The following is a 14,371-nucleotide window of genomic DNA, read 5'->3' on the forward strand; positions in this document are numbered from 1 at the left end:
TCCTTGTTTTTATTTATCCTTTACACTCTTAACTATATAATCATCCGATCCGTATACCTTTCATCCTATTTTATTATTCAATACTATAGAAATTCATGGACAATAATGAAATGTAGTATGACGATTTTTCTTGAGGTATGAAATTTATGTGTTGTATTTTTTTTCTACAAAATGAATTTATAGATAAACAATCAAACAAAATAAAATTTCGATGTTACACGATTTTATTCGGAGGCATGTCAGCGTGTAGGGATGTGTTTCTGGGCGTCAACGGTACCCTCCGGATCAGATTTCCGGGGGTCAATGGTAACCCCCGGATCATTTCCGGGGGTCAATGGTACCCCCCGGATTAGATTTCCGGGGGTCAATGGTACCCCCCAGATCATATTTTCGAGGGTCAACAATACCCCCGGAAAAGATTTCCAGGGGTCAACAGTAATTCCCGGATTTAAAAAAAAAAAAAAAGAACGAAACATTATGTATATTTTAAAAAAAGAACTAAACATTATATATAAAATAAGAATGAAATTACACATATAAATTTCTTTAGATGGGAGGAAAATTGAATGTAAAATTTATGGGATTAGCAAAGTGCGCGGGATTAGCAAATGTAGATCGTAAAAATGGAGAATTTTTGAAGTTGAATTTTACGTTCAAGTTAAAATGAGATAATGAGTTCTAAAAATTAATTAAGGGTATTTTAGTCTTTTATTATTTTCATATAAATAAATAATTTCTGCATTTAGGTTATTTTGTACTGCATTTAGTACTTGTGAATTTATATACTAGGATTCTTCAATACAATTTCCTATTAATATCATCATCTACAACGTAAAAATCTCTTTAAATTAAAAATTGGAATGGTGCATGAGAAGAGGGATAAGTGTAACATATAGTAAGAGGACATGGGGTACTTGTCGCATCAGAAACATAATACTATTTTCACCAAAATTTAAATTAGGATGTTTCAAAACATGTTCCTCTTAACATAATCTTCTACAAAAACATTGTAAAAATCTAGATTAGCTTCTTCTTTTGAAAGTAACGCTTCAAGTACAATAACTGGAAGCCAGAAACTGTAATGCAAACTGCTAAAGACATTATACTGAACATTGCTACCCTGGTATTGGTCTTTTCACTCACTATCCTCATTTCGGCTTCCCTGAAAGTATAAAGCAGACATTTATATACACATGCACAAATAGTGACAATGTAAATTGTAAGTTTTAATGATGATATCAGTGAACTTCCGGTTTTACCTGTTCTTCAGATACAGTAGATTCTCGTGTATGGCTTCCACTGCTGCCTCAAGTTTCCTTAGCTCGAGCTCAACACCCTGCAAGAAAAATAATATTATCATACATCCATGCAATCCTGGGAGTATCGGAATTAGGATCCTAATCTTGATAGCATTGCTGACATTAGTAATAGTGGGCCTCAGATGGGCGAGACAAATTGTTGATTTTAATTTTGCACAAGTATGAGACACCAATCTTTGTCAAAAAAAAAAAAAAGTATGAGACACCAAATGTGAGGGTCAGAGACTCCTCAAATGGTTAGAAATTTTAGAATAGTAAATGTCAAGTTTGCACAAGTATGAGACGCCAGATGTGAGGCTCAGAGACTTCTAAAATGGTTAGAAATTTTAGAATCATAGAGAGTTCTCCATGTATGTATATTTACTATTGATAATGGATTGATTAACGATACAAGTTGTGGTGGAAGATTTCTTCCTCCGCATGCACTATTACATAGCTATTCATGTTCTATTCTCAAATCGATTTCTTGGTTCATCTTGGAGATCTACATAGGGACATAGGGTAGATTTCTTAACAAACATACAGATTCAACCTCATTCACCGTCACATACCTTTTGCATGACCATCACGTTAAGCATCCACAACCGCCACTAAATTTAATCAACCACCATTGGAACCACCAAAGTAATCCCACCACCACTGAAATCAATCTATTACAGACACAACCATGATCATCCTCCTTCCACCATTACCGAATTCACCTTTCAGTCAAAACTTAAGATTCTACCACTGAAAAAACCACTAATGACACCGCAATCAATAACTACCACAATGCCACAACCACCACAAAAATAATTTCAATCTCTTGAAAATTCTTCTAATTTTAGATTACTGATTGTTGTTTTGAAAGGTTTAAATTCATAGATGGACGCAGCAGAGTATAGTAGTGGTTTGGTGGTGCTTAGTATACTAGTAGAGAAAAGAGAAGAAAGAATTAGTGCTGGAATGGCACTCAAGCTTTCACAGCAAAAAAGAACTAGGCGAAAGCACATATTAGTTAATTAGACTCAAGGTGGGCCAGCAAAAATTAGCAAAAGCACCATGTTTACATAGATATGGAGAGGAGCAGTTTGGTAACAGTCACAGCTTGGCCAGTCACCAGTGTATAAAAAAACGTGCCCCAAGGCAATAAAGGTCAGGCAATTGATAAGGGCAAAGCAGAGCCTTCTAAATAAAAAACTATAGAAAATGCACCAAGAAGCACAAAAGAAAACTTGGAGAACATAATGTGCATGACAGTCTAGAAACCTTTATTGCCTCGATGCACCTTGGGCTATTCAAACACTAAGCACGGATAATTTACATGTGTGCGGAGTGGTGTCTTCATAAACCAGCATCTTAGTTTGGTTTTGGTATGTATCTTATGGAAAAATAGGCAAGGATTGAATTGTACTTATTGATGATCATGGTCATGTGATTGAGATATAAACTATGTTTTTTGTTCATTTAAATAATTACACTACTACGAATCCCTTAGTTTCTCGACGCTTTTGGCTCGACGCTGAGCATAAGGTGTCAGCATAAAATTTAAGGTTCCGTTTTTTTGCGACGTTTTTCTAAGACGAAATTGTGTCTGGTCGGTGAAAAGCATCGATAAATCATATGCACGTGACTAAATAGCAGCCTGATGGCCCTGATAGTTCAGATTAGAAGTTTATGAGTAATTTTATAAAGCAGGGTTATAAAAAAATACGCAATAAAAAATTAAAACCTCTCGCTCCCACTCGCCGCCATAGATCTAGCTCCCAAAACCTAACTTCTGTGCTCCGTATCATCCATCATAATCTTCAGTTCTCAAACAATCTCATCTCTTAATGGCCCTTGAATTTTAGAGATTTTGCCTTTAAAATGTGGAAAATTATTCCTTGTTGTTTTTCTCAATTCCTGGTAATGTTCTCATAAATTTCCTTGCTTTTATGCAGATTTATTGTTCAAATTAGGTTTTTATATTGATTTATTGTGGTGAAATTGTCTTCAATTATCAGTTATTGTATATATTCGGTCATTATTAGTATCAAATGAAAGGCTGGATTGATTAATTCAATTGTTGTGTTGGTGTCGATTATTTTTCTATGTTTCGCACTGCCGCCACCCTCACCTCCCGCACCCGCACCCGCACCAGCATCAACGCCACCACATGTGCCGTAAGTCCTCTTACCTACTATCAATAGTTTCTACCATGGTTAAGTGAAAATGGAGAATTACTTGCTAATTTTTTTAACAATTGTTTCTGTTTTGGTTGATTTATAATGGAGGATTAATTGCTTATATTTACTTTCTGTTTAGATGAATTGGTAATGGAGGTTTTCTTGAATTTAATTATTATTGTCTTGGTTAATTGATTATGGAAGATGATTTTAGCTTCATTTATACTATAATAACTTAATGGTATAATTCTTAAGGTAAATATGTATTACGGGTAACAATATATGAATGGAGGGTTGTGATTATCTCAACTACAAGATTCGAATGCTGAAAATGGAGTTAGTATTAAGTTTGATTTTTTAAATTTAGATTGTTTATTTAGTTGAGTTGAGAGATGGAGGTTTACTACTCTAATATTGATGATTGTCAAATTAAATAAGATAAACTGTACATTAATTTGGGAAAGAAAGAGTTTAAATGGTAGCATTTTCCTGACGATTCCACCTTTTTGGCCTTCCTTAGGCGCAAACCTTCCAATTTCATGATATCCTTTTGAATTACTTTTATGATTTTTGATGAGTTATGAGGCTTGTATTCTTAGCAGGAACTGAATTTTAAAAGTATGATGGTAAAAATTCAAAACTTTTGAATTACAGATTTGTTTATAGGAATAATATAGTTTTTAAGCTAGTTGTTGAGGTTTTGGTATAAATTAAAGTAGAATAAGATACCTAATCTGAACAACCTCTTGTTTACCATAATCAATCAAAACTTGTTTTCAACAAGCATCATATGGCATCACAAAGTGGAGGATTTTATGGCCCATATGATCTTGATGCAGATATCTATAAAGCCATAAAGGTGTGGACAACAAATTATTTGTCTCTGTTTCGTGGAAAAAAATTTGACCCGCGGAAGTTGGATTATCTCGAACAAATTATCAACATCTTTCAAGTACCCTTGTCTTATTAAGCTAAGGTTCCTCTAATGAATGAGTCAGAGTAGTTAAAATACAGGCAGTATGATCTTTAGGAAGGCAGTATGATCTTTAGGAAGGCAGTATGATCTTTAGGAAGAATTCTCAATGATCTTTAAGAAGAATTCTCAATGAACCTGGTCTTTTCTCACTGGCATATACTGTATGTATTGATCATAAAATACTTGTTATTTATGAAAATCAAACTGTCTTTTGGGTAGCAACATTTCTTCGACATTTACTTTTTGTGGGAGGTCGTATCTGTTTATATCTGGTTGTGTTGGTGTTTTATAGTGAGAAGAGAAACCATATAGCTTGGAGTTTTTTTAGATTTGTCGCTGCTTTATATTGTTGCTGCTGTTATTTTATCGTTGTCTAGTAGCTGTAGTTCTGTTTGTCCCAAAAATTAAAGACCTGCAGTCGTTTTTAGCCTCTAGTCCCTTCATGAAAGTTATAGATCTCAAAGAGTTATCCAACCTAGGCTCAAGAATTTCTCAATTTGGAATTTTGTGCTAGGAGCTATAACTTCTGGAACTTTTCTGAGGTCTGCTGACTTGATTCTATCGCAGCGGGATTGTTATTTTTACTTGACGCTTGTGTGGGTTGTTGCGTTGAGTTGGGTGGGCTTGCTAAAATGAATACTCTGGCTTTTCTTATTTGTTTTAGTCTATTTTTCCTCTAGTTAATTATATATAACTGTAATTTAAAGAAGAACTATGGTTGTGTTCTTGCATTGAAATGCTTGATTTTGGTGCTTTACAGATTATGAAGTGACTTAACAGGGAAAGGATTCGTTAGTCGTTACATACACTGAGGCAATTTATCAGCAAGAGGTAGAAAGAGTAAGAGGAATTTTTCAGTAAGAGGTCAAAAGAGCAAGAGGTGGCTCCTTACTTGGGTTCTTCACAGGTTATCGATCCCCAACAATAATTATTGTTTCATATAAATTCCCATTGTTAGAAAACGTTTCTGGTTGATTACTATTTTCTGATTATCACATATGCACACTCATATATATAAGCTCGCTATACTTTCCACAACTTCACAAGTAAACTAGTTCTTTATTGAACACACACTGACAAGGTAAAGGTAGTAATATAGTAGTTTTGCCATCATATCCTTATTAATTACTATTTAAATATCCATTGAACTAAATATTGACTATATGATTTGGTTGATGCAATACCATGTCCGCTATATGTATATATGAAATGTTCAAGTAAGAAGATTTTGAACTGATCCATGTAAGAGGGGATTAACCGTTTAAGTGCAACATATGCCCCCTATGGTTGCTCTGAAGCTAGTGCTATCTATTATATTTTAACTACTGTTTTCTATTGAGTTGTGCGGTTTTCTGTCTTCTTTATATAGTTTTATCAAAAACTTTGTTAACTCAGACTTGGATATGAGTGTCTGGCCGTACTAAAGTTTCAGGTGTGAAACTACAACTTTCCCTCTCTTAATTATCCCCCTAGATTTCCTCTCTCAATTAAAAAGAAATGTATCTTATGCATCTGCTCATCGCAGTTTTCATGTGTTGTGATTCTTATTTCTTCAAACTGTTTATGTTCTTCTGTCATCCCAGGCTACACCCTAAACCACTAGTTCCTGCCAATGATCCAGAAATATCAAAGGGTGTATTGTGAATTCAAGCCCAACAGTGATTGCTCACAATGTGAACTTTGTTTTATGCCCCCTTGCAATCAGATTAAGGAGCAGCTAAATTGGAGATTAATAGAGGTTTTTTGGTGATGAAATGAGTAGATTTGTTCCACTACAACTAGTCACGAATGAAGTATAAGTTGGAATCATATCTTTTGTAATAGAGAACTCATTACTATGAGATATTGTACATGTACTATATTTTATATATTATATGCAATCAAAAAAAATTTAGCCTAATTTTGTTGTGTATATATTGGTTATACTAGTTTCAGTTTGAAATAGGTTTTTTCTTTTTTGGTAAATATAAAAAATATGGACTAGAAAAAGCATTTCCAGCAAAAAAAAATGTATAGGAAAACAAGCGTCGCCAAATTACTCTACATCATATATATTTAAATTATTGACACAAAAAAGCGTCGCCAATTTTAAGATTCAAGACATAAAAAAGCGTCACTAAAATTGAGAAAGTGCAAAGCGTCACTAAAATTGAGAAAGTGCGCCAAGTACTTCAAATTTCGACGCTTCGTATAAAAATTTAGACACTATAAAGCGTCGAGATTTGCGACGCTTTTTTATGACAACAAATTTTCTCGACTCACCTTTTCTCGACACTTTATTGAAGCGTCGAAAATTAAATTTGCGACGCTATTTTAGCGTCGAAAAAACACTCTAAAAGCGTCCAAAAAGGACGGATTTTCTAGTAGTGTTATCAGACCTTATTTTAGCAGTATTATAATTATATATTTGCCGAGTAAAAGGAATAGGTTTATGTTGGCAGTGGGTTTGAAACAGTAGAATATCTTGTAACGTGTGGATTTAAATCTTTAATGTAATGTCACATGTTAATTAATTAGTCTCATGTTATAATAATTTACAACTATTGCTATTAATCTTAAATTTTTACCACCTGTCAAGGGTTTGGTGTGTGATCTAAAGCTCACGTCATATGCACATCAAAGATTTGTCCAAAACCAAGTCACCCAATCCACATGACTCCGGCCCAAACACAGAAAGAAAAACATGAATCTAAACACGAAATAAATCGAACCAAACAGAGACATAAATAACACCCTTTACAAGTCATGTCTTTCCCATTTAACACCATTTAATAGTCACACGTAGTTAGTAAAAGGTAACCCTTGTGTAATCTCAACTTTTCAATCACCACTTCATATAAATAAAATAAAAATTTGTAAGTAAATGCAAAACTTTTTCCAAGTAAGACATTGCACAAAGTTTTATATAAATTTAAGAGTGGGGGACCAGAGGGGAATTTTATGATATAAAGTATAGTAAGTGAAAATATATTTATTTGTCAATAGAATAGACAAATAAATTAATAAAAAAAAGGTAGTGTAAGTGGGGTTAGTAGGAGAGAGAAATAATAAAATATTTGTAAAAGTAGGGTTAGTGGGAGAGAGAAATAATAAAAATGTAGTATTGGACCCTTACCAAATAAGGAAGTGTTGTAATTCAAACAAAACAGATAAAAAGGGAAAGTGTTGTAATTGATATAAAAGAGAAGGGAGTACTATTTTACCCTCGCATGATTAGATAAGTAGGTATATCTACATTAATCTCAAGGCTATAGATGCGAAAAGGCTAATTCATCCAATGATGTTGAATCTTTCATCAATGTCCTCTAACTTGTGCGAGTTGCCAAGTTGTAATAAGCAAAATAAATAAAAAAATATAATAAATAAATAAAAACCATAGCTAATTCATAAAAAATATATATAAGGAGAGACAAAGAGGTGAATGGAGTGGAATAATGAGGGGATTCCCCACTAGTTCTCATATAGATCCTTTCATTTCACCAACTTGAAGCAATTTTCTCCTTCAACCAAAAGTATTCCTATCAAAGAAGCCTAGGCACATCAATCTTTTATAAAAGCGCTTCTCTAAGTTATTGATTTTCCTATATCTTGAGAAAAGCATATTTGAAAAAGAAGACGGAAATATTCCTTTGCTAGAATTAAGAGGGTATTGATTTTCCTATATCTTGAGAAAAGCATATTTGAAATTCCTAGACAGAAATATTCCTTTATGTATTTTATATCAACAGCCTCTAAACTTGGGTAGTAACATCAGTGACATATCATTACAAGAATTAAGAGATGGTAAGCGAGAAATATTAAATTTCATACCTCAATGTGCTCTTTCCTTGCAACTGATTCCCAATCCTTTGCAGCAACTCCAGTTCTCCAGTCAAGATTGACACTCACTTCTGAACCTTTTGGATTATGACCAACCACCGAGAAACAAGCCAAATAGTTACCAGCCTCATGGGTAGTAAATGCAAATTGGCCATGTGTAACATTTTCCTTGGAGTGAAGATCATTGCCATACGGTGATGTTACCTGCAGTAAAGGCACATATACACAAGATTTATCATTGTAAAATTAATACATGCACATACACTAGATACAATTAAGACTAATAAGTTTAAGTTTTTCACTGCAAAATTAAATTATTATTTGAAACATCTAGTGGCAGATCCAAGATTGGATTAATAGGTTGTCCCATCGCCTATATATCGTATATAATATATTACCTCTATATTTTAGTAGACACATTTCTTTTATCACGTTTTTCAAGACACTATTTTAACGATTAGTATCTCTAATTCTCGACATTGTGAAATTATAAAAAGTGGGCGATAAAATATACATTGAGACACGGTTCAAACAAAATTGCACTTAACCATGTTTTATAGTAGTTATGAATCACATAAACTACTCAAAGTGTATTTTGTGAATAGTGTAACAGTCAAATGGTATCAACTAAAAAACGGAAAAAATATCAAACAATACAAAGTTCTATTAATGAACAAAAAAAAAAAACCTAGAGAATTACAAATATTTCATGAATAAAAAGGTTATTTCATAAAGTAATACAAATTCATATTACAACAAAAATACTTAAATTTATTACAATTGACGTGACCAGGTTTTCACGTACGTTTTGATAACAATTTACAATATCACAATTTCACAAATCAAAATTGACAAACAATTTCAATGGCAAATGCAACTTTAATTTCCCGTTTTGCAATAACAACTACTTGTATACAATTCATATTGTAAATAATAAATTTAAAACCCTACCACAAATAATCAATCCAAAGCAAAACCTTTAATAATCATTTATAAACTAAATAAGAACAAGAAATTAACAACATATAGGTTTTAAAACAATTAGCATAGTAAAAAGTTAAGAACAATCACAAAAATACCCAAATTACTACTATTCTATAAAATTACTTTTTTAGGAGAGAGAAAATGATTGACAACTTTTGTTTTCTTTCAATAAATTTTTTTTTTATTTTTTTGGTTGGGTTTCACGCGAAAGCTGGGAGAGTGGAAGTAGTAATGTGGTATGTGGATTGTGGACATGTAGTTCGTACTTTGTAGTATGATCAATTGTCAGAGCCTCCATAAAAAGGACCGTTGTTACTTTTTTCACATTTAGATTTTACTGTATTATTTTTTTTAACAAAATAATAGTGTGTCTGAGGACCCACCATGACTAAAGGTGGGTTCGCCCCTAAAAACATCATATCATGAAGGAACACATTGCTATTTTTACCGTGGGCATAACTACCTCCCACGGGCTGTAGCAAAGCATAAAACACTCATTAATTTGTGTTATTTGTTTATTTAATCATTTTTGCTTGATAATAATAATAGTTTGCAGTAAGTTCTCCAAGGTTCGCTGTTTCCACAGTATCATAACACATAGCCCTTATACTAAACCTCACATCCAATACAAAAAGTACAGAGAAACGTAATGTTCACACAAATATTTTTTTTCTCTTGAAACACCCAGATACAGAGAAGAATATACTGATCACTAGAGCATCCAAGCCATTTGAGACTTCTGCCGAAGCAAGAGGCATCTTTGGTGCACTAAAAGTTGACTTCTAGTCCTAATATACAGACTAGAATACAATTACATTACTAGGAAAAATTGAAGATAAAAATGTATATATATATATGTATATATATATATATATATATATATATATATATATATATATATGACGGCCACGAGCATCAACCCAGACACCAATCATAGTCTCATAGAACAGTGCAATGAAACCTAAACAACCTTACTTAACAGTTTAGAATCCATAACTTAAAAATTTCAATGATTCTATATTCAAAGCAATGATCTAACTGATACTTCAAAACTCAATTGTGCTTACAAACCTCAGTTGGACCTCAGAAATTGTTGATTATTTTATGTACAGATTCCAACACTAAAGACCGGGAGTAGATGAAATTTAAGCTCATTAGCAACTGATACAGGCTAACCGCTCCTGCCCTAGCACCTAACTTATCTAGGTTATATGCAAACCAAAGAGGAAGGAAGCCAAGAGAAATTATGAGCAAGAAGAATAGCAGCAGTCACTGTGCAAATATTAGTAGCAGAACAACCTTTACAAAAAACAAGATGAAGCTCCAAGGAATAAGCTACACCAGGTATACTTGGGTATTTCATCAATCTCCATAGGGTGTTAGGAAGCTTGAAGCTAAACCCACCAGCTGTAGTAACATTGGTACAAAACTACAATTGATATTCCTTTGGCAGAATCAGGTCCAACAAGATGTAGAATAGCTACAGTAAGTTCACCAGGCCTATGCCACCTAACTTTATTACTCCTAGCCAATTGTATGATGTAAAGAAAGGATCATTCGGGAAAATATTAAGTTCCAACAGAAAGGAGAACATTTCGGATCTGATTTTAAAGTCTGATCTGCTGATCAGGCCTGAATTACACTTAAGTAATTAAAGGGCATCAATTTAGTCATTAAACTCACTGCAGCAACAGTCATTGTTCATGTTATTAAATAACAGCCAAATAAGGATCATAATGATCAATTAAGTGGTAAACAATCTGAGTTGCACATAAGTAGTTAAAGGCACCTTGAAAGCTGCCATTTTGGTGTTCTGAAGAGGCTTCATAGAATTAGTCAAATCAAAGAAAAATTAACACAAATAATCCCAACTATATAGGGTTTTCTCACTTAAATACAATTGTTCAACTATGATTGATGTATAAAAAAGCTCAAGGCGCGCTAAAGCGAGAAGGGTTATGCAGCGCCTAATGCGCACCTCAGTGTCCCTCTTTGAAGTGTGGCACACTATATAAACAGTTTAAAAAATTGGCAGAAATTTGCTTCAGGTGCGCCTAACCTGCACCTCGTGCGCCTAACTTGCGCCTAATCAAAAACGCCTCGGTCCCCACCCTCTTGCATTGGAAGCTTTCCAAATTAAGCACTGACTATGATTAGTCTTAATTATAGGGGGTATCTTCTGATTCTTCTTATCTTGAGTTTCTATTAACTTGTTTGAAGAGGTGAGCCGATGACATGGAATAAAATTGTTGCTTTTCCTATCTGAATAGAAACCCCTGTTCATTTATTTTAGGTTGGTTTCTTTCTCTGTTTCAGTGGAAACTTAAAGACCCAAAACTAATCCTATAATATATGGCCCCTCACCATCAAGAATTGGATCTAACTTAGTCCTTTGCTAGAAATTTTGGTTAGTAGGAAAAGAATAAGGGGAAATTATCACATTCCCTAGGTAAGTTCTCTAACTCTAATCAAGACTTAATTTGTGTCCACATTCGATGTCTTTGCCAACCCACCAATGTATTTTACAGCAAAGGCATCATCTTATATACATATGCTCATAAACCAGAAGCCATCTATCACAGTCTAGCATAGATAATGCTGGGATATGGTAGCTCCAATTATGAAAAGAATTAGCAAAGAAACATTAAACATTTCAAGCAAGAACCCTAATTTAATTTTCAATCCACCCACTTTATCAATTTACTCACAATTAAATAATAAGTTAATGACAAAACTAGGAGAAACATCAAAAGTTATCTGTTCATTCAAAGTTCATAGAAAGGTTTCTTTAGTCCATTACTTATCTTGAAGTGCCTTCAATAGGTAAACTACATAAGTATGAACTATAATTTGTGCCATAGTGAATGAACGAAAAAACAGAGAGGTATAGAATGTAGACATGAAAGTCAATAAAGAGAGAGAAATAGAAAAGGCATTAGCAGTGGTGCAGATAGAGGATGATTCACTTAGGGCATTAACTCAAATAGTTGCATTTAGAGAGAATTTTTTTATGAATTGGTTCAGCAAGTTGATAGTCTACCTAGACTATTTGAGAAGAGGCCCAACATAATTAAAAATTTAAAAAATAATCTTAGTTAAACAATAGTATGGATTAAAATGAGAAAAACCCCCAATAGTAGGGAATTAGGGATTACTTACATTATTTTTCTTCAAAAAAAAAAAAAAAAAAAAAAAAAAAAGAAACTTGGGTGGATGTGACGCTCAAGTTATGATGACAAGCCAACATCCCTCCCTCTCTATATATATCTCGCTCTCTCCAGAGAAATTAAAAATTATAGAGTGGCTGAGTGGGGGAAAGCACTTAACTTTAGGTGTGATATCTAAGTATGGCAGTTAGGCTTTTTTTTCAGAGGCTTAGGTGTCTTCAGATAGCGTTACTCATATAAGTAAGGGCATAATAGTTAATGGGTTGTTTCAAGGTCATATAACCTTACAGCTTCCCAAATTCATATCTGGATCAAGAACCGAAAATAGAGCTTTCGATTCATCCAATTGGACTTATATTAGGCAATATAAGCCCGACAGATAAGCATCTCCCAAAGCCAAATGATTATTGCATTTCTTGTTTGTCAATATTAATTCATCAAATACAACTGAGTTAGCCAGCTGACTTACGTCTATAACTTGATCCCTGATGCCCGTAGCAACATCCCACACAATAATTGTGTTTGCGCACACTAACAACTACCGACAAAGATTGATATGCTGTAAATCCTTTGCATAGATCACAAAAAGTCTTAAGTACTATGACTACTATCCAATAAATGTGACAAGAAATAAACTTCAAGTCCAAGAACCAATAAAAAGCACTCCCAAGGCTAACTTACCAATTTTTTATACTAATTTCAGTCAGCTTTATCATTATTAATAATCTACTAATACAGTCAATTAGGTAACAAAATTCACGAAAAATTACTCGTACTCGTACTTTATAAGATGGTAAGTCATGTCGGGCTGGTACTCGTGAATCAAGACCTAAGATCAAATCTCATCTACATCTCTGCCTTTGCGGCCCCAATACACCAACAAAAAACCTATCAAATTCCCTTTTTAACTAGAATAACGTAAAAATCCAGCATACATTATACACTAACTAAAATAATCCTGAGATCAACATTCTGCCGATAACATTGACTAATAAAAAACCCAATCAAGACGAATCGAGTAATATTCAAATCAAGTAAATAACCATCCACAAGAACAAAATCAGAAAAATACAAATACCCAATACAAAATCACATCAAAAAAATTGAATAAAATTAACAAAATCACAAAATAGAATAATGAATTGGAAGATTTACCTTGACAAAAATGGTGGGTTCATGAGATGTATGATCATCGGAAATTACATAGTAATCTGCTAAAACAACGACGTTGGTCTGAATTTCTTCAGAAACACATTTAGAGCCAGAAGCTGGCAGATTTAGCCAAATAGATGTACCCAATTGCCAAAAATTAGTTGCCCAAATCAACCAAATCAAACACAATTTTAATTTCTTCATCGTTTTTTCTCTCTTTTTCTGTGTATCTCTCTTTCGTGGGAATTGGGATCTTCGCCTAATGTGTTTCAACTGTCGTGTGTTTAAGGCAATTTGAATGCAGAATAACAGGTGTTGCTACGTTCGTTCAACTCCAATTACTTATTTCTCAATTTTATTTTATTTTATTTTATTTTATTTTTTTTAAGGAAATTTTGCATAATACCACCTTTTTAATCTCAATTTTTGCAATTAACCATCTTATAAAAAAAATGTTGCAAGAGACCACCACTTTTAAAAAAATGTTGCAAGAGACCATCACTTTTAAGAAAATGTTGCAAGTTAACACCTAACGCCGGAAAGTGACTAATTGACCAAATACTCCGACGTTACCCTATCACGTGCCACACACGTGAGTTTTAATGAGCCCTCCCCCCCTTTGCAGAGGCGGATCTTCTAAGGGGCTGGTAGAAAAAAGCCTAATATGTAGCCCATTGCAACCAACAATCCAAAAACACTTAGCTTGAAAATTCTTGGCTGCATTCTAGTGCAGCCAAGCTAGCTGCAACAACATTAAATGTGAACATAAAGTACGTTAAAATGAACATACGTTTTTTTTCTTCCATA

The 14,371-nt window shown here is 33.5% G+C and overlaps 1 protein-coding gene across 1 annotated transcript; it reads right to left on the reverse strand.

Moving 5' to 3' along the window:
• Positions 1-825: 825 nt before the first annotated feature.
• On the reverse strand, positions 826-13,899 carry LOC145601750 (transmembrane emp24 domain-containing protein p24delta3-like). Its single transcript, XM_081657818.1, has 4 exons — positions 13,568-13,899; positions 8,253-8,465; positions 1,260-1,336; positions 826-1,162 (listed from the first exon to the last, which is right to left on the reverse strand). Exons 1-4 carry the CDS (start codon positions 13,766-13,768, stop codon positions 1,018-1,020), a joined length of 636 nt encoding a protein of 211 aa, XP_081513944.1. The 5' UTR covers positions 13,769-13,899; the 3' UTR covers positions 826-1,017.
• Between the last annotated feature and the right edge of the window lie 472 nt (positions 13,900-14,371).

This window comes from Chenopodium album, chromosome 21 (assembly GCF_948465745.1).
Source record: "Chenopodium album chromosome 21, dcCheAlbu1.1, whole genome shotgun sequence".
Taxonomy (NCBI): domain Eukaryota; kingdom Viridiplantae; phylum Streptophyta; class Magnoliopsida; order Caryophyllales; family Amaranthaceae; genus Chenopodium; species Chenopodium album.

Bases quoted from the DNA above. Each gene is read 5' to 3' on its own strand.
- LOC145601750 (XM_081657818.1), bottom strand. From the start codon at position 13,768: ATGAAGAAATTAAAATTGTGTTTGATTTGGTTGATTTGGGCAACTAAT. The intron at 1,337-8,252 runs GTATGAAATTTA...TTTTTCTTGCAG, and splicing joins CAAGGAAAGAGCACATTGAG to GGTGTTGAGCTCGAGCTAAG. The intron at 1,163-1,259 runs GTAAAACCGGAA...TTATACTTTCAG, and splicing joins CTACTGTATCTGAAGAACAG to GGAAGCCGAAATGAGGATAG.